The sequence below is a fragment of the Phyllobates terribilis genome, unplaced genomic scaffold (genome assembly GCF_046119375.1).
Source record: "Phyllobates terribilis strain yellow unplaced genomic scaffold, ASM4611937v1 Scaffold_13__5_contigs__length_258822181, whole genome shotgun sequence".
In the NCBI taxonomy this organism is placed as follows: Eukaryota; Metazoa; Chordata; class Amphibia; order Anura; family Dendrobatidae; genus Phyllobates; species Phyllobates terribilis.
The window spans coordinates 211,798,829-211,819,467 of NW_027362773.1; the positions used below are offsets into that span (position 1 = coordinate 211,798,829).

General features: G+C 43.9%; 1 protein-coding gene across 1 annotated transcript in view; it reads left to right on the forward strand.

The window, feature by feature from the left end:
* Positions 1-20,386, forward strand: part of LOC141174348 (cadherin-1-like) — a 51,421-nt gene extending 31,035 nt beyond the window's left edge. The window contains exons 3-16 of the mRNA XM_073659225.1: positions 4,640-4,848; positions 5,968-6,093; positions 6,224-6,379; positions 6,461-6,605; positions 10,720-10,895; positions 11,792-11,920; positions 12,015-12,197; positions 12,287-12,534; positions 13,643-13,785; positions 15,869-16,093; positions 16,217-16,426; positions 17,631-17,761; positions 17,840-17,983; positions 19,041-20,386. Coding sequence (XP_073515326.1) covers positions 4,640-4,848; positions 5,968-6,093; positions 6,224-6,379; positions 6,461-6,605; positions 10,720-10,895; positions 11,792-11,920; positions 12,015-12,197; positions 12,287-12,534; positions 13,643-13,785; positions 15,869-16,093; positions 16,217-16,426; positions 17,631-17,761; positions 17,840-17,983; positions 19,041-19,247 — 2,432 coding nt within the window. The 3' untranslated portion in view covers positions 19,248-20,386. The remainder of the gene's footprint in view (positions 1-4,639; positions 4,849-5,967; positions 6,094-6,223; positions 6,380-6,460; positions 6,606-10,719; positions 10,896-11,791; positions 11,921-12,014; positions 12,198-12,286; positions 12,535-13,642; positions 13,786-15,868; positions 16,094-16,216; positions 16,427-17,630; positions 17,762-17,839; positions 17,984-19,040) is intronic.
* The last annotated feature ends 253 nt before the right edge of the window (positions 20,387-20,639 follow it).

Genomic DNA, 20,639 nt, shown 5'->3' on the forward strand with positions numbered 1-20,639 from the left:
CAGCATCTAAACTGCTGCGACCAGCGCTAGCTCCGATTGCAGCAGTTTCAAATTGGTGTCTGCTGTGAAAAATTGCTCAGAGCCACCTCCACTGGGGGACTGGAGGGGCGCTCAGCACCAGGCATCCCTCTGCTCATGGACACCATAGCAGTCGCACGGCCTGCCGCCATTGGCTCAACTATTTCCAGCAGTCCCATAGAGAATTAATGAAGTGGCAGCGCACCTGCATGACCACCGCCCTACCTAAACCCACAAGCCCCCAAGATCCAGAGCAAAATCCCATAGCTGTAGGGCAACACATCACTTCCTCCTTTGCTTCAGGAGTAGAGCGATTAACCCGAATATTTGTGCTTTTCTCTAAGTAAACCTGCATTTGCGCTGCTCATACAAGCATGTCGTCACACGAGGACCCTTCAGGCTTCTTAATTGTCTTGCAGGCGTTGTGTATATACGGCGCTGTTTTACCAGTAATATATTTTTTTTTCCAATGGGCGAGGACATCGACAACAGAATAAAAGTGTTGATTTAAGGGGCTTACACCTATCACAACAGGGACATTTCATAAACCATTGTATCGCTGGGTATTTCTAATATTAGGTGTTTAGTGGAGAGCGGCCGCAGCTTTCGGTCATGCCCAGGAATTCCACAGTAGCCAGAAGAGGCAATGTGCAGCTTCCCCTAAATAGTTGATAGCTGCTGTTTTCAGTAGTTGGACCCCCTACAATCACTTGGCTAGAAGGAATTTTATATTCAGGACCACGAGAGCGTGCGGCTACACAATGTTCCCATTGTATCATCATTGATTGCACTACGACCTTTGTATCTTGAGAAAAAATTGGTGCCTTATTGACCTCTGGATTGTCGCAGTTAACCTGAGACTGATAAATCACACTACATGGAGCGTATGAGGCTCCGTCTCCCAAAATTAAAACACATAAATCACCGATATGTGCCATCTCGGCAATCAACTAAATGGCTAGAATAATTGACAAGTCGATCAGCGCTCATTAAGAAGAACCATGCACAACGGCTGATACAAACTACAGTATATGGCACAGGGCAATCATTAAAGGGGTATTATCATTCTTGAAATCTATCCTTGGGGGCGCGCAGCTATTCCGAGAACCAGAGCAGTGGACGAGCATGCAGACTACTGCTCCATTCAGGGGCGCCGGAGATTGCCGAGGGCTTCATTCAGCTAGTCTTCGGCACTCCCATTAGAATGAATGGAGCAGCGGTACACATGATTGACTTCTGCCGATTGGGCTGCGGTGGTTGGAAAGCAAAGCGTTAATTTTTCTGGTCGCAAGTGGCATGCGACTTTTCCATCAGAGTACAATCTAATTCTGACCTGTATCCAAATCAATATTTTTTTTAACAACCGAATGATCCAAAATTTTTGGGTTCGTGATTTGATGTCCTGAAACCAAAGTTGCCGTCTAACCCACTCCCCCATTTACATACAATCATAAAATCCCCTCCCTATGAATAGTGCTACAAACAGGTGACAGGTGCGCTATAGAGTGCCGCCGCCTACCAGGAAGATCAGATGTCTGTTACTCGGCTTGTTTTCACACAATGCACCGTAGGTATTTTGTTACCCCCCAATCACAGGGTAGAAGGAATTATCTATGAGCGTCCAGGAACTTTCCCTGCCTGTATCTTATTTCTCTTGTGATGTTTGCAAACGCCGCTGGACGCTATTCACTGCTGGTCTAACAAAGCCAAGACAAGTGGTGCATTGTGCCCGAGACATGTCCGGTTACAAGGGAGAACTTTGATTGGGGTGTCAGCTTACAAGGTGCAGATGCAGGTACATAGGGATTGTCTTGTCATTGACACTGAGTGTGTTGTCCTAAGCGCCCGTAACTATTCAAAAACTTTTAAAAAGCACAGAGGAACTTGGAGGAGAAGTTACAGTAAAGGTCTGTTAGGCTGCAGATAGTTCTGAGAATAAGTCATATGCTTGCAACATTCCTGTTCTATCGGTTTATAGGTTCATTGTGTACATAGATAAACATGATTGCAAATATCCTTCTAAAAGTTACACTTCCCCTCCCTGCCGGGTTTCCATCTCCAGGAGTGTGCATTTAGATGCCAGGGTACTGTCTAATGATGGAGCATCCCTGTAGACATGAACCAGGATAGGATCCTGGAAAAAGAGAAGACATCTCAGACTCCCGGAATAGTGTCAAACAACTCTTTCGGGAGTCACCTTTTGCCAGGAGCCTGATGGACAAGTTGACAAATATGACTGACTTGAATAGTGGAATCTCTATAATGGCCTCGATGTGAATGGTGATTTGGTTACTTCCAATGTCCCTATGATAGAACTGAACAGCAAAGGCACTCAGTGTTGTCATAAGTCAATAGGAATAGAGAAGCTGTAGACTTGATGGGGACATCTGTAAAGAGGGTAAGAGCGTGCTCGGTCATGGTAATGGTGTGGCTTGGCCACTGTACCAAACTCAGTGGCTGAGTATGTCATCACCTATATTGACCGCACACTTCCATTTGCTGTATTTCTGCAAAAATCTATTAAAAGCGTGCAATTATTTCCTTCCGTGTCTGGGCTCTGCTTTGTGAAACATTATCTCTTGAGTTGATGCAAGAAGCAGAAGGATTGTGAAAAGCTAATGGCAGTGTCGGCGACTTACAGACGGCAAAACCTCAACTTTTTTTGCACCCCTTGCAGAAAAAATTTGCAAGGCTGGGTGACATTTTGCTATAAAATTCGGTTCTGCTGAGCTACCGTGCTACATTCGGATGCGCTGCTGCGGAATGGTGGGAGTCTCCGTTTTTGGAATCCCATTGATGACCTGTGCTATAATCGGTTGTAGAAAGTCCCTTTAAAGGAGTTACTCAGCCTTGTTTTTAATTTCTGGCCTTTCTTTAGGATCGAATGGGGGTCTACGAGGTTAGCTCCTTCGGTGACTTGTAATTTTATAACATTATATAATGGGAATATCCAATTATTATGCGGTATGCTCCAGTGCGCCCTCTGGTGGTGGGTGTAAGCAACCACAAATTTATAGTTTATCAGCTTAAAAAATGGCAACTTCGAGGGTGTAGACCATATTTGTCCCACACCAGGGAGACATTCAGCATCCCCAAAGACATTCATTAATACTACCTGCTATGGATGCACAGTGTCACATTAAATCAATGAATAGGATTAGCAGTAAGTGCAGAGCGCACCCACCCCATATAATCCCCTGATTTGATAGAATTATCCATCTATTGTAGGTGAACCACATGAAATAATTAGATCGTTGTGTATCCAGAGATGCCTGATTTTCAAAACCTTCATAAATTACATCCTGATTCTTGACGCAGAGATGACAATGTCAATTGTAATTACTTCTTCTGTGTGCCGGACTGTAAGCAATTCAGGATAAGTGTCACATGGCATTCCTGGAAATACTATTCAACTATTATACCCATTCCTGGAAAAGCTGGATGATCACCATTCCTCTGTTATTCCTCCTGGAACAAATTGACAGCTTGGTGTTACCATTCTCTTTGTCGATAGGGTGTGCTCCTACATCGTCCTATTTCCAAAATGTGAAGTTTTGACTAGCAGAATGGGGTGTAAGGGGTACAATTTTTCTTTGTGAAGATTGACAACCCAAGCCTGGCATGTCAATGTGAGGAGACTTATAAGCCATGCATGCTCCTCTGGGAAATTAAATATGAAAATTGTCTATTCAGAGAGGAAAAGGATTAGCGCTCTAGCGCCACCTATTGGAAGCAGCGATCCTAAAAGTCAATATCGACTCCTTAACGAGACTTGCAATATGACTTAGGATAACTGCCAAAGCAGAATTTAAATTTGCCTACAAGGTGTTTCGGGGTTTTCAATTTATGTAAACATTTGTAGGAGGAATAACAGGGGAACAAAGGAATGCAAAATTGTTCCAGAAACATTATTTTATCAGGAATATAAGTATTAACTACAGCAGACATGTTCGGAGTGGGGTCAGGTTCACTTTACGTCTTCGATAGGGAATTTTATCATATATGTTTGGGTAGGCCCTTCTCTAACAAAGCTGGTACATTAGTGCCCCCTACACCCCGCCAAAAAAAGTTTATGTTCGTCTTATCCAAGAGATCGATTCTTCTTCTCACCTGTACTTATATATAGTGATCCGGGACGCCGATGTCTTGTTGCCCGTAGGCAACAACCAACAGGACAGAGATTGGCTCCCTGCTCTACCATAGGATCCAACTGTAATGGTACCATGCTGACATCAATACAGTTAAAAATGTAGATTTTGGGGGAACCAAGCCAGAAGTCTGGGGCATGTACACTTCCAAAAGGGTGCAATATAAAAAAAATCAGTAGTTTTTGGGGTTGTTTTTTTTTATAATTTTGAGTACCCAATAATTTTGAGCTCAGGGCATCCATCTGCGCTACGCCTCTGCCAGCTACTGTGCAACCGTCCACTACTACAGGCTTTGCTAATGGCTGGGGTGATACTATGTGGCACCTATTAGGAGAAGGCACCAGATATTAGCACCCAGGTTGGAAAACAGTATTGTAATGTGGATAAACCGGCAGCTGCTCGCAGGCAATGTTTTATCCAAGTGACCCTAGAGTAAATCACTCTGATCAGTCTCTTCTCTGTATTTCTTCTAGTGAATTTTGAGAAGTGCGAGGCTCAGATTGTGATAAACTATGTTTCCGAAGACCCCAATTTCCAAGTCCAAGCAGACAGTACAGTCACAATGAAGAATCACGTAAAGCTTCGGACACAAAGAAAGTTCCAGATTGTTGCTTATGATGAGAAGACTCAAGTGTCCTCCACCACTGTGACCCTGAAGAAGGAGCATGCTCACCACAGACAGGTGCGTGGGCAACTTCAAAGAATGTCCCATAGGCTGCATTCACTCTAGTTTTCATTAATATTATATTTGGCTTTTGAGAAGAGGTAAGAGCGCCCACTCCCGTCTCCAAAACAGCAAGGAGCTTCTGTTATAGCCAGACCTATTGGACTGTAAAGGGTCTATATACTGTTCTTGCACAGGGGCCCTTTTCTGTGTAAGTCCACCATTGGCGTGCAGTGAGCGCCCACCTGGAGTTGCTTATGCAGAATGCGACAGGTGAGATGATGCTGTTTTCAGCTGCTGTGCTCTGCATAGGCAGCGACCGAAATTACAAAACTCAGTATAATGAAGTGAGCTTTGTCATCTTGGTCACTGCCTACGCAGACTGCAGCAGCCGATGACAGAATCATCTCCACTGCTGCACTCTGCATAATCAGCGACGGAGATGGCAGAAAATTGGGACGTAAAGAATGAAAACAGTATTGAATCAAGTGCACTGCACATTACGCAATACTGTCTCCGTTCATTCCCAAATCTGCTTTTATATTTTTACATTACAAAGTGTAAGGATTGGTTTGGAGTTAGACTTAGGGCTAGGGTTAGACTTAGGGCTGAGGATTGGGTTAGGGTTATTCTTAGGTCTAAGGATTGGGTTAAGGTTAGTCTTAGGTTTAGACTAATCCTTAAGGATGGGGTTAAGGTTATTCTTAGAGCTAAGCATTGGGTTTGAGTTAGGCTTAGGACCAAGGTTATGGATAGGCTTAGGGTTAGACTTAGTGCTAAGGTAATAAAATGGTTCCATAAAAAAGATGTAAGAAAAAAAAAGAAAATTTTTTTTAGAACTTTTTATTTTTTAAAAGGCAGAAAAAAAAGTAGGAGGTTAAAGCACAAACGATAAAACTATAATCACATCAGTATTTCCTCATATTACTTGGGGGGGATAAGGGGTTCAATATCGGACTCATTGAAGGGACTCCGGGAGCACAAATTTTTTGCGGCTTCAAGGGTGCAAAATACTAAACTTGCCTTGTCCTGGACTCTGGCGACACACACAATGTCACTTCTCACATGGGTGTAAAAAATTGGGTGCACTAGGATAGAAAACACGATAGATCATTTTTTTACTTTTGATCTTTCCAGTCTGAACATGGCCACCACCACAAAAACTCTGAACTCAGCCACAGAAGACAGAAGAGAGACTGGGTCATCCCTCCGGTATTCGCACCTGAAAATGAGAGGGGTCCATTTCCCAAAAGGGTTATCCAGGTAGGTAGTACGTGGAAAAAAAAATACATACATAGCTACTACTGCCATTATTTATTGTGGCAGGGGCCCATGTAAGTAAGTAAAGCTCCTTCCTTTACTTAGAAGGAATCTTCCTTGTCTTGTATCGCAGATTAAATCCAGCAGAGCCGATGAGATAAAGGTATTCTACAGCATCACTGGCCGCGGGGCTGATTCCCCACCTGTGGGACTCTTCATCATGGAGAAGTCTACTGGTTGGTTAAACGTCACCAAGCCAATGGACAGAGAGGAGATACCGAACTACAAGGTAAGTTCACCATCAGACACAAAGCGCAGATCTGTGACGTGTTCATGGGCTGTGTTTTCTGATGGGTATCTGTATTCCCAGATCTTTGTTTATGCCGTATCCGCAAGTGGACAAAGCTTGGAAACTCCGATAGAAATTCTCATCACGGTCACGGATCAGAACGATAACCGCCCGTACTTCACCCAGTCAGTCTTTGAAGGCGAAGTGGCTGAAGGTTCCATGCCAGGTAAAAGACCGCAAGAGAAAAAGCCCCCATTCACAAAGTTGTTGGAAACTAATTGATATTGGTGGGAACATCCAAAAATCTAGTGCATATGGGGGCATCCCTACTCCTCCCTGACAGATTATGTTGGATTTCCTACAGCCAATCCTTTTATTCTCTGTGAGATTAGCCCCCAACAGAGATGTCTAGTAGCGGCGGTCTCTTAGAGACAACAGGAGTGCTTGTCAGATCATATAGACAAAGATGACGTACACGAACATATTCTATTCCAAAAGCTGTTAAATTTATTAGTACATATCAGTAAAAAAGACAAGATATTAATTAGAAAAGTAGCACAAATAAAAAGAAGTGCTTGTCAGAGTAGATATCTGCCGGCCAAAGAATTGTTCTGCTGACAGCTATCTAATGTATGCATCTATTGTACCACTGTGTCAGGGGTGGACCGATTAATCGGGTATTTTAGCAGTGCCCAAAGGTCCATATCCCCAAAGTCAGAAGCAATAGCCCCTTAAGAGTTGACCACTTTGGCCAATTTCCACTTTTTATGGTACACATAAGAGTAAAGTTGGACCAGCTAGCTATCTCAAGAAGGGTTGAGCAAGTCAAAATTCAACATGCTTGATCATTTGTTTGTACTGGAGATAAGCAGCCATCGAAGGAGTTTGGCAGCGGCTTACTCCCCTATCCCTATGAAGAACACACTCAACCGAACATGTGTATGAAGGGGTCGCTAGTGGAGGCAACATGAAAAAGATTTCTCGACAAAAAACTGATAACTAAGTGACCCTCCTGGAACAGCTATGGTCTCCTGGAAAAGCTGACATCAAGAGTAGAGATGAGCGGTGTTCGACTAGAACTGTTCGCCAATCTCAAATTCGAGCTGTTTTGGGCGGTGTTCGAGTTGTTCGACGAACCCGAACGATTTGCAAAAAATTCGGCTGTTCGAGGTTATGTTCGATAACTGTTCGTGCACCAAAAGCGTGTCCTGCATGTCTGGCGCTATTTAGAGCACCAATCATGCAGGGATTGTCTGCCACTCACTGTAATGCCACAGCCATGGTGGTTGTGGCATTAGAGTGATTGCCCAAATCGATGGGAACTGTGCTCACAGTGAAACATGAAAGCCGGCAATTCAGCAGCGGCGTACACCGGTACCCGACAATTTAGAACCGAAAGAATAGAGCTTCACACATAGATTAGATAGATAGAAACATGTCAGTCACATATATAAGAAGTACAGTGACAGTGTTGATTACTGTACTTGCCATTTAGTGTAAAGGATTTATTAAAAAAAATAATAGTGTTTTCGTGCACCGTCTCTTTAAAAAAGCCGGCCGGCAATTCAGCAGCGGTACCCGACAATTTAGAATGGAAGCAATAGAGCATCACACATAGATTAGATAGATAGAAACATGTCAGTCACATATATATGAAGTACAGTGACAGTGTTGATTACTGTACTTGTCATTTAGTGTTAAAATAAAGGATTTATTTAAAAAAAAATTGGCGTGGGATCCCCCATAATTTTAGTCTCTAGCGGAGGTTAAGCAGACGGCTGGGGCAGATGTTTGAAGCCTGGGAAGGGGTAATACCCACGGAGCTTCCCAGGCTACTAATATCAGCCCCCAGCTGAATGCCTAGCCTTTACTAGCTATTAAAATGGGGGACCCCCCAAAAAATTGACGTGGGGTCCCCCCTATTTTAATAGCTAGTAAAGGCTAGGCAGACAGCTGGGGGCTGATATTAATAGCCCAGGAAGGGTGCCATGAATATTGGCCCCCTCCCAGGCTAGAAACACCAGCCGTCAGCCGCCCCAGAAATGGCACATCCATAGGATGCGCCAATTCTGGCACTTAGCCTCGCTCTTCCCACTGCCCTGTAGCGGTGGCAGTGGGGTAATAGGGCTGGGGTTGATGTCAGCTTATAATGCCAGCTGACATCAAGCCCAGGTTAGTAATGGAGAGGCGTCTATAAGACACCCCCATTACTAACCCCATAGTCAAAGTTAAAAAAAAACACAAACACCCAGAATAAAGTCCTTTAATTGAAATAAAGACACAATTCTTTATTGTTCTAAATTAAACCATACTTACAATCACGCCCATTCCAGCTGAAGCCAACGATCCCCTGCAATAAAAGAAAAATAATAAAGCAACATAATCCTTACCTTCCCATGGTTCCCACGACAGCTTCAGCTCTGCTACATCGAGATGACAGGCTGGACCGCAGCAGAAAGCTGCCATCCAGCCTGTCATCCCGCAGACACTGAGAAGCGCAGGCTTGCTTGCGCTCCTCAGCGTCTCTCTGTGACGGCATCCAGATGAGCCGAGCTCATGTCCAATGAACTCGGCTCACCTCATGCACGTCACTGACAGCGTGGGAAAATTCTCACGCTGAAGCACTGAGTGCAGGAGAATTCTCCCACGCTGTAAAGAATTGTGTGTTTATTTCAATTAAAGGACTTTATTCTGGGTGTTTGTGTTTTTTTTAACTTTGACTATGGGGTTAGTAATGGGGGTGTCTTATAGACGCCTCTCCATTACTAACCTGGGCTTGATGTCAGCTGGCATTATAAGCTGACATCAACCCCAGCCCTATTACCTCACTGCCACCGCTACAGGGCAGTGGGAAGAGCGAGGCTAAGTGCCAGAATTGGCGCATCCTATGGATGCGCCATTTCTGGGGCGGCTGACGGCTGGTGTTTCTAGCCTGGGAGGGGGCCAATATTCATGGCACCCTTCCTGAGCTATTAATATCAGCCCCCAGCTGTCTGCCTAGCCTTTGCTAGCTATTAAAATAGGGGGGACCCCACATCATTTTTTTGGGGGGGTCCCCCATTTTAATAGCTAGTAAAGGCTAAGTATTCAGCTGGGGGCTGATATTAGTAGCCTGGTAAGCTCCGTGGGTATTACCCCCTTCCGAGGCTTCAAACATCTGCCCCAGCCGTCTGCTTAACCTCCGCTAGAGCCTAAAATTATGGGGGATCCCACGCCAATTTTTATTTTAATAAATCCTTTATTTTAACACTAAATGACAAGTACAGTAACCAACACTGTCACTGTACTTATTATAAATGTGACTGACATGTTTCTATCTATCTAATCTATGTGTGATGCTCTATCTTTCTGTTCTAAATTGTCGGGTACCGCTGCTGAATTGCCGGCCGGCTTTTTTAAAGAGACAGTGCATGAAAACACTATCATTTTTTTAAATAAATCCTTTACACTAAATGACAAGTACAGTAAGCAACACTGTCACTGTACTTATTATATATGTGACTGACATGTTTCTATCTATCTAATCTATGTGTGAAGCTCTATTCTTTCTGTTCTAAATTGTCGGGTACCGCTGCTGAATTGCCGGCCGGCTTTTTTAAAGAGACGGTGCATGAAAACACTAATATTTTTTTTAATAAATCCTTTACACTAAATGACAAGTGCAGTAACCAACACTGTCACTGTACTTCTTATATGTGTGACTGACATGTTTCTATCTATCTAATCTATGTGTGATGCTCTATTCCTTCTTGTCTAAATTATCGGGTACCGGTGTATGCGCTGATGAATTTGCTGGCCGGCTTTTTTAAAGAGAGTGTCTTCTGAGCAGTTTGTCAGCTTTTGGACACCTTTGCAGGTGTTTTCTATGTGTTTCTATGTGTTTTTGTTTGCCTGCCATTGGTTTTAACAGTGTTCGACGGTGTTCTAAGGTGTTCGACGAACAGTTCGACGAACAGTTCCTCGAACATCCCGGTGTTCGACGAACCGAACCGAACCCGAACACTACGGGGGTGGCTCAACACTAATCAAGAGTTCAATTTACTTGCAGCTCCATCACACAGTGTAATGTTTAATTTCCCCTGCGGAGGCGCTGCATATCAACTGAACACTTTCTATCAGGTTAACCCACAGATTCCAGTCGAACGCTGCGGGTCCCAGCAATACGGGTGGTGCAGAGATTCCTTCTTTGGACTCTAAGGGTTGCCTTTTGTTATCTGCAGATTATCAAATAATTTTCTAATAAGTAAAGATTGTTCAAAGATGAGAAACGCTTTTACTTTAAGCTTCACCCACTGGATGAATCCTAGTAAATTCACTTCTATACCCCTTTGTTTTTTAAGGTACATCTGTAATGACGGTGGAAGCATTAGATCTAGACGATTCAGAACTCGTGAACAATGGGATTGTCGCCTACAGTATCACCAGTCAGGAGCCACAACTTCCCTCCTCTAATATGTTTGCAATCGATCCCGTGTCCGGTGTGATCAGTGTTTTGCAAACTGGTCTTGATCACGAGGTACGAGTCAAATTCCATGACATAAAAATAAAGACGTTCTATATGTTTTATTATTGACATGTCTCACATTTTTGTTTAGTTTTTTTTCATGCAGATTTAGAGCGCCTACTAGTGTTCTAAAACCAGTGTGAAAAAAAGCAGCAAGGGATAAGATTTTAAGTCTCATTTTACTAAGGTTCTTTGAAATATTAAATCCATGTTTTACTTGGATGCTACGCGTTATACACTGTTACTGGTATCCGGCCACAGTCTCATTATTGGAAAACACATGTCCGCTTATATTTTTTAGGAAATTGAGACAATTATTATTAGAAAATCTGATCTAGAACAAGCGTGTGTATGTGCAGTTCTCTTCATTGTTGACAATAGGGGGCAGTGTGACAACAGGTATTACTGGTAAAGACATTCAAAGACAATGGGTACATGAGAGACTGTAACACAGGGTATAAGCTGTGAAGAATGTAGGGGATATAATATAATGCCAATCGACTGTATCATATCCGGTTCAAGATTATAGGCCTCCTTCATTATGTGAAGCTGAGACATGACACCTGGCTTAGCAGGTTGTCCAGCTTCAACAGCTCCTGGCGGGAGTCCAAGCTGTCTAACTGCTTCAAAAGGTTCCCACCCAGATGTACGTGAGCTGTAATTTCATAAGAAGTTATAGAGTTATCGTACATCCTAGCCATCTACCGGTTACATTTTCAAGATCTCGGGAAAGGGCTGAACGCCTGCCGGGGTCTCGACCCGTTCTAGCACCCCAGGGTGGAGAGATACGTAGAATGGTTAGTAGAAACCAGGCAGCAAAGACGTGTTTGGTCTTCAAGTGTAAAGGGGTCCTGGTCGGATCCAAAGGTGCCAAAATCGCCGTCCTATGACATTTTTTCCATTGACAGAAATATCCACAATACACCCTAGTAATCACAGCAACAGATCAAGAAGGCGCCGGCTTCGAAACGAAGGGTAAAGCTGTGATCATCGTGACGGACACCAATGACAACCCTCCAATCTTTAATCCCATAACAGTAAGTAGAGATAGTAGAGATACCCCCTTTTATTTCAATGAGAAGCTATTTTTTCCGGGGCTGTGGGTTCACTTTTTTTTTTTTCAATTTCCAGTACAGAGCTGAGGTTCCCGAAAATCTCGTTGGCTTTGAAGTTACGCGGCTGACAGTCACAGATGACGACACTCCCAACACAGACTCGTGGCGCGCTGTCTACAAGATCATTAAAGGCAATGAAGCCAATGTTTTTGGGATAAGCACCACTGCAGACAACATGGGTCTCCTAACAACCGTAAAGGTAAATTCTTGTAATTGGTAATGTCCCTAGCAGCACAGAGTATTTCAGAAGAGCGTATATAACATTCTTTTGTTTCTTTTTCTTTGCAGGGGTTGGACTTTGAGGCAAAGAAGGAGTATATTCTGCTCGTGACTGCTACAAACAAGGCAAACTTTTCGGTGACTTCTCTCCTGACCTCCACAGCTACGGTGACTGTGGTCGTTACCGATGTCAACGAGGCCCCAGTGTTTGATCCAATGGAAAAAAGAGTTTCGGTCTCGGAGGATTTGCCCAGCGGCCAGGAGGTGGCATCCTATACAGCTGTAGATCCGGACAAGGTTCAGAATCAAAAGATCACGTACGTTGGTTACATATTATTTCATAGATAGACCATTTTATCATTAGTACTCTAAATCAAGAAGGAAGCTCTACTGGCACCCCCAGCGATCAGCTGTAACCTGTGGAGAATCTGGTGGTAAATGTTCAGTATTCCTGCAACGCCCTCTAGGGGGGGAATATAGAATCACTGTTCTTAAAGAAAGCCACATGCATCTGGTGGATCAGGGTAAGTGCAGGGGCCCACTATGTCTGCAGATCCCACTTGGCTCAGATGCTGCAGGACACGTATGGTGGTTGACTGCATGTGTGGGCGGGCTCCGGAGCAGCACCATACAGCACAGATGCCGGCTGTGTTTTACAGCTGGAACTCGATCCTGCAATACCTGTTGTGATCAGAATTAGCAGCTTAGTTTAAACCCTTAGATGCCGCTTTCAATTGTGACAGTGGCATTTAAAAGGTTGGAAATAGGCAGAGGTATCCCAATGCCTATCGCCAATGGTGTTTAATTGCCAATGGCATTGTGATGGCAGCCATGTTGTTTGTGCACCAACCTGTGACTAGGTTTAATTGGATATTAGTCATTTTAATAGTACACTGCAATATTATAGTATTGCAGTGTATTGTTCAAGTCCCCTAGGACATTTAATAAAAAAAAATGTAAAAAAACAACGAAAAATAGTTTAAAAATGAATTCAAATATAAAAAGTTCATGCATAAGTGTCCGATCTAATAAAATAGGATAGTTATCCCATACCTTAAATTCCGAACAAAAAATAAAAAACAAAAATAGAAAATTGCTGTTTTTTAGTAATTTCACTAAAAAGAGATTATAAATGGTAATAATAAAAAAAGAACTACAGCTCGTAGAGAAATAAACAAGCTCTGATACAACTCTATCGACCGAAAAAATAAAAAAGATATGGAGGAAAAATGGAAGGACCCACTGAGAATCTGTTTTCCTAGGGGCCACATAAACCAGGCTGGGGCCTCCATATAGAGACACTAGTTGTAATATTTCACCACTTTGGTTGTAGATAATGAATGGTGCATTATTCATAGGATGCAGCATTGTTTTTGCCAAATAGGTCACATCGTTCTTCATGACCTTGGTTTATGTCCCCTGTAGGTATTCTATTGGTCTTGACCCCGCTGGGTGGCTGTCGGTGAACCCAGAGAATGGCATTATCACTGGAAACGGCCAGTTGGATCGAGAGTCGATATTTGTCAAGAACAACACGTACAAAGCCATCATCTTGGCTGTGGACAATGGTAACTATCAGTTTATACCTGGAGCTTGATATGGAGATGCTGCTTACATTGCTCTTGTATACAAATAAGGGCGGACCCTGGCAATGTTGGTGGAAACTGTCAGCAATCCCATGCCCATAGACCATATCACACTTTGTGCAAACAGTAGATTCAGTGATGCAATCTCATCTTGTGCAACTATGCTGCCCGAGCCTCAATGACTGAGGCCGAATTCAGATGTCCGTGTATCATGGCCTTGACGTGCCCCCTGGGCCGTGGGGGGTACTCGGTGCCAGGCCAGTCGTTTGCTAGGGGAGATGTCACACTGGCGGTGACCCGGTCCGTGACCCAGCGTGGTCAATAAAAAGGGGGAAATTATCTACAGGGGAATTGATGGTTTTGGTAGAAAGAGTTTGTGACGCCACCTGTGGTATGCGGCTAAAAGGGAGCCGCCACTGCGGAGCAGGTCCTCTGGGGCTGATGTTAGGGCAGCAGTGTTGGTGTAGCCCTCCACAGGCAGGGCTGAGCTCCAGGGCAGTGTCGATGTTGTAGGTGGAATGCTGGGCGTTGTAGTGCAGGAGTGATGATGGCGCAGCGGCAATAACGGACAGAGACAGTGGAGTGCAGTCATCCGAGTTTACTCACAGTTCTTTTTTTTAGGTTCCTCAGGTACACTGTCCAGGTGTCAGACTCCCGCGTCGCACTGCGTTTGCCAGGCAGGGGTTAAGCAGTCCCCCAGGCCATTCAAGGGTACTTGGCGGGACCCCCTTTCTTTATGTTCCTTTCCTCAGCCGACTTCCCGCGCTGGGTCTTCTCCCTCCTGCCCTGCGCCTTGCAAACTAAGTCCCAAGATGGTGTCCTCGGATCCTTCAGGGCAACCTAGAGTTCCCTGGTCCTAAATGGCTACCTTTCTTGGCCACTCGGATGCGAGTGTGGCGACTGCACCATAAAGGTCAGAAGCCTCCGGTTTTCTAGTCAAGACCTGAACTAACACGACTAGTCCAGGGACCGGTTCCCTTCTTGCGGCCTGATCCCTCTGACTCTTGACATATTCGGGCGTATGGGTGCCGTCCTGCACTCTCCGTACCCCCTGGGATCCCTTCAGTTACCGGAGCCTTTCTCCTCTGCTCCCCTCCTGGGCCTTTCTCACTAGGCCCCGCTGATGGAGCAGAGCTCCTGATGACACTCTGCTCTCCTCCTCTTTCTGTACTTGCTTACAGCACTCGACTCCCTAACTAAGATGGCTTCCCTTTTTATACACCTGCTATTCACGTGCTCCCCTGTTCTATGTCCTCCACCCACACCCACTACTGGTTCCCCCTCACTCTGGTTCCCCCCACTCCAGCCAGGGACAGGGCTCAGCAGAACACAGCGCATCTTGCCCTTCCAGCCAGCCTGGAGTAGTGTAGTGTTGAATGCGGGTGTTGGGGTCCGGGCAGTACCCTTTCCTTACCTGAGAGTGAGGCACCACTAGATGTAGTACCTCTGTGACGACTGAACCCTCAGGGGCGCCACAGTCTGAGTATGGATGGTGGACTGGCCGCTGTGGGTCTCCTAACCAGAACTCGACAGCCTCATGGACTGAGGCCGAATTCAGACGTCCATGTATCACAGCCCGAGTGCGGATGAGGATGGATGGACTGACTGCTGTGGGTCTGCTAACCTGAACTCGACAGCCTCATGAACTGAGGCCGAATTCAGACATCCATGTATCACGGCCCGAGTACGGTTGAGGATGGATGGTGGACAGACTGCTGTGGGTCTCCTAACCTGAACTCGACAGCCTCATGGACTGAGGCTGAATTCAGACATGCATGTATCACGGCCCAAGTATGGATTAGGGTGGATGGTGGACAGGCTGCTGTTGGTCTCCTGACCTGAACTCGACAGACTCATGGCTGGTGAGTCCGGGTTGGGAGATTCACAGCCGGTTCGCGCATCGTGACTTGTGCTCGGACCGTCTGAATTCGGCCTTTGTTGTATAACGGAACATTCTGCAACAAGACATCTACTTGCTCTCAGTGAATCAAACTGATGCAACATGGTTGTGTAACGTTCTCCATCAGACGTATTGTTGTACCTTACATTTTGCTTGTCTATACAGGTTCTCCAGCGACTACTGGAACAGGGACCCTCCAGCTTGTGCTCCTTGATGTAAATGATAATAGTCCCTTTTTGGAGGACGATAAAATTACATGGTGCCTGAAGAACCCTGATCCTCTGCTTATCAACATCATTGACAGAGATGAAAAACCATTTACATACCCCTATGTGGCGGAAATCAACCGCGAGGCCCGGGAAAACTGGACCATCGCGGTGGTGAATAACCGTAAGTGGATCAAAATTTACCAAAAAATAGACCAGGTGGCCATTGGCCGTCCGTGTACATAAAATTCCTTCTGCTGAATGATTCTGGTAATACAAACTTTTTTACATTTTGTTGTTGATGCAGAGTTTGAGATACAACCAAAGAGGGAACTGGAAGAAGTATACACCGTTATGGTCACCATCCTTGATGCCGGAGGGATTAAAAATACGACTATACTAAAGATAGAAGTGTGCCAATGTGATGGCACAACGTGTAACGGGCCAAAGGCGCTGGCTGGAGCGTTGGGGATACCTGTGATACTTGGCATACTTGGGGGCATCCTGGCACTTTTGAGTAAGTCATTCTCTCGGTTTATACGGCACAAGACATTTTGACTTAGGGCACTAACAGTGGCTCCAATTCATTAAGATTAGTGTTTTCAAGGGAGCGCTGGCGAAAATTCATCAAATGGTGCACTCCTCTTTAATTAATGTGGCTCAACTTTCAACTGCCATGCACCAGGGGCGGAAATGTACCCCAGGCAGGGGCTTGTGTAAATTTGTTGCAATTTATGGCACTATGATGAATTTGTCGGGGGCGCTAGACTACGTCTAGTGCCCTCCAAGCTCTGCACACTTGTCACCAAATTTGAGAATCTAGCATGAAAATGGCAAAAGTTATGAATTTACCGCAAAGTATTTCAAAGAGGCTACACCTAATTTTAGGCATTTAGTGCCATGCGGTTACCCAGTTATTTATGGTAAACCACGCACCTGCCAACCATTTCATGCCACCCGTTATGCTATGCCATGTAGCTGCCAGCAGGTGCCGACTGTGTTACACAGCCAACACTCTCTAGTAGCAGCAACCGGAGCTAGCTGCAATCGCTGCTGTTTAACCCCATATATGCCACTGTCAATTTCTGACAGCGGCATTTAAAGCACTGAATCCAAGTGGCACGCCATTTCGAGCGCCCATTGCCTCCTTTTCCTCATGACGCAATTGGGGATTAAAAGTCCCACAGCAGGGAGACTGTCATTTACACTATATGTTGTAATGCCATCACATTGCAGTATATAGGATAATTGATCAAATGATCACAGGTTCAAGTCCCCTAAGGGGACTAAAAATAAATAAAAAAATAAAAAAAAAAGTTTCTAAAACTATAAAATAAATAAAATATAAAAGTTTTGCCCCACTTTTTTCAGTTTAAGAAAAATAATAATAAAAAGAATTAAACATATTTGTTATTGCTGCCTCTGTTAAAATCCAATTTATCAAAATATTAAATTATTTAGCTCATACAATGAACAGCATAAAGCATAAAAAAAAACTAGGTTAAAGCGGGAAGAGCTTACAGTTTTTCTAAAAAAAAAATAAAAAAAATGGAGGAGCACAAAACACATAAACAGACACCTACTGGTGTAATACAGTATATGATAGTAATGAAGAAATTGATGAATTTTGACAGCTTTTTTTTGGACTAGGTTGTTTCATATTAAAACAGAAAAAAAACCTAAATGGATAATAATGTTTTTTTTGGCTTCTGTATTTCTAGTTCTGCTGTTACTTCTCCTGCTGTTCGTGAGAAAGAAGAAGGTTGTGAAGGAGCCTTTATTACCCCCAGAAGATGAGACGCGCGATAATGTATATCACTACGATGAAGAGGGCGGAGGAGAGGAGGACCAGGTATCGTACCACGAAGATGCGCTCTTACAAATGTCCTCTTTTTACCAGATGGCTTTTAATGTTCTCTTTCTCTTAAAGGATTTCGATCTGGGTCAACTTCACCGTGGTCTCGATGCTCGTCCGGAAATCATTCGTAATGATGTTGCACCTACGCTGATGCCGGCTCCTCAGTACCGGCCACGTCCGGCCAATCCTGATGAAATAGGAAACTTCATTGATGAGGTAGGAGAGAGGTTTTAGTTAAAGGGGTTCTCCTTTTTCATATGCTTGGAAGCAAGAGATGGTCATGGTTCTAGTAGAGCCAGACAGCCCCCTTTTTTAATGAAGGTTCAACCTTGAAGACCTGGAACAAGCTTCCTGACAATCCTATTGGTTTGGCCAGAGTATCTACTGAGGCCAGTTGTGTATTGTCCTCTCCTGACTATCATAACATGTGTCCAGGGACCTATTGGCCATATGACCACAAGGCTCCAGTGGAAGTCAATGATCAGATGACCCTATTTCACAGGCCTTACATAGACCACAATGTTGAGGGTTTCCTAACCTCATAGGAATATATGAGGTTTGTAAGTTTGGGACAGGAGACCCTCAATCAGTCTGGACACTGTGGCCCATATACTGACCATGAAATATGCCAGACTAGACCCGGTCTAATTTAGATATGTGATTACAAGTGAACATATATTAGTTTTTATTGGAACGGTGGGCCTCAGAATCCTCTTATCTGATAGGCCCAAGGAGCTCAAACCTAAAGGGCCTTTTATGATTGACTTCTTTTTAAACTTGTAGGCCTGCACGCTAAGTGATTAATCTTTCTGGTCATCTTGGCCCTTTCCCTCTAGCTGGGCCCAATCAATTTTTTTTTAAAAAAGTAGGGGGTACAACTCATAAACATTGGAAAAAAGTTGGACATTTTTGCTCAAAACTGGCATTGGACAAAATTGTTTACTGTTTTTCTTCCAAAAAGTAGCATCCAGACACAAATATGCCCGATCTTCTCGCTGTCAGGGGCGATAAATAAGGGACAAAAACAGGTGGATATTAAAAACCACACACAAAAAAAAAACGACGAGAGCTGAAAAGAAGTGGAGGAAAGACCATAATGAATTTGGCAGAAAAATAAAAATGCCTAAAGATTGAGGTTTTACTTAAAAAAAATAAAAATAAAAAAAGAATGATAAATCGGGGCCGTATATATTAGCTTTTTCACAATATAATGGTGGAAATGATAAAGATAATGAGTAATAAATCTAATAAAATGCATTTTTTTCTTGACCAGAATTTGAATGCGGCTGACAATGACCCCACCGCCCCTCCGTACGACTCCCTCCTTGTGTTCGATTATGAAGGCAGCGGATCCGAGGCTGCCTCTCTCAGCTCCTTGAACTCCTCCAATTCAGACATGGACCAGGATTACAGCGGTCTGAACAACTGGGGTCCACGCTTTAGTAAATTGGCGGACATGTATGGGGGAGATGAGGACTAGAATGTGGCTGACACCTGAGAATAAGAACAGATGAAATTGGGACTTTTTTATCACTTCGCACTGTAAAAAAAGTTGCCTGGACGGGAGTTTGCTCAGCTCTGCTGCCCACTTATCTAAAGCTGGGGTGTCGTCACAGGACAGTGGTCGTACTACTACTCCTACTACTACAACTACTATTGGATCTCTTTAAGAAAAGCAGCTGTAACTTCTATCAAATTCTATTATTTTCTTTGTCCTTTGTGCCTTTAAAGCAGTCATCTCCAACCTGTTACTCTCCAGCTGTGGAAAAAGACAGCTCCCATCATGCCCCGGCAGTCGCAGATTGTGAGAGCATGCTGGGAGTTGTACTTTTCCAACAGCCGCAGGTTAGAGAAGCAATGCTGTGTGCCAAAAATATACCAGTTGTCTATATTGTGCTTATACAATTTTTTGTCATTTTATACAATGTGATTTAGTCTCTTTATTTAATTTATCCTTGGGGTGTGTTAATTATATTAATGAAGGCGCGATAAAAATTTTATCTAGAGAACTATATTTTTATGCCTACCCATAATCTATCTGCAGGTGGTGATGTACCGAAATATTGTTGTTGCCCGTGACATTGTACAACTTTGCAATTTTTCTACTCTTACCCCTTTACCTCTGCAACTATTCATTCTGCAACTATTCTACCCTTACCCTTTTACCACTGCAACTATTCTACCCTTACCCTTTTACCACTGCAACTATTCTACTCTTACCCTTTTACCGCTGCAACTATTCATTCTGCAACTATTCTACCCTTACCCTTTTACCACTGCAACTATTCTACCCTTACCCTTTTACCACTGCAACTATTCTACTCTTACCCTTTTACCGCTGCAACTATTCATTATACAACTAGTCTACCCTTACCCTTTTACCCCTGCAACTATTCATTCTGCAACTATTCTAAACTTATCCTTCCACCCCTGCAGCTATTCATTCTGCAACTATTCTACCCTTACCCTTTCATGCCGGCAACTATTCGACCCTTACCCTTTTACCACTGCAACTATTCTACTCTTACCCTTTTACCGCTGCAACTATTCATTATACAACTAGTCTACCATTACCCTTTTACCCCTGCAACTATTCATTCTGCAACTATTGTAACCTTATCCTTCCACCCCTGCAGCTATTCATTCTGCAACTATTCTACCCTTATCCTTTTTCCCCTGCAACTATTCTACCCTTACCCTTTTACCCCAGCAAATATTCTACCCTTACCCTTTTATGCCTGCAACTATTGTACCCTTAACCTTTAACCCCTGCAAGTATTATACTCCTACCCTTTTACCACTGCAACTATTCATTCTGAAACAATTCTCTCCTTACCCTTTTACCCCTGCAACTTTTCTCCCCTAACTCTTT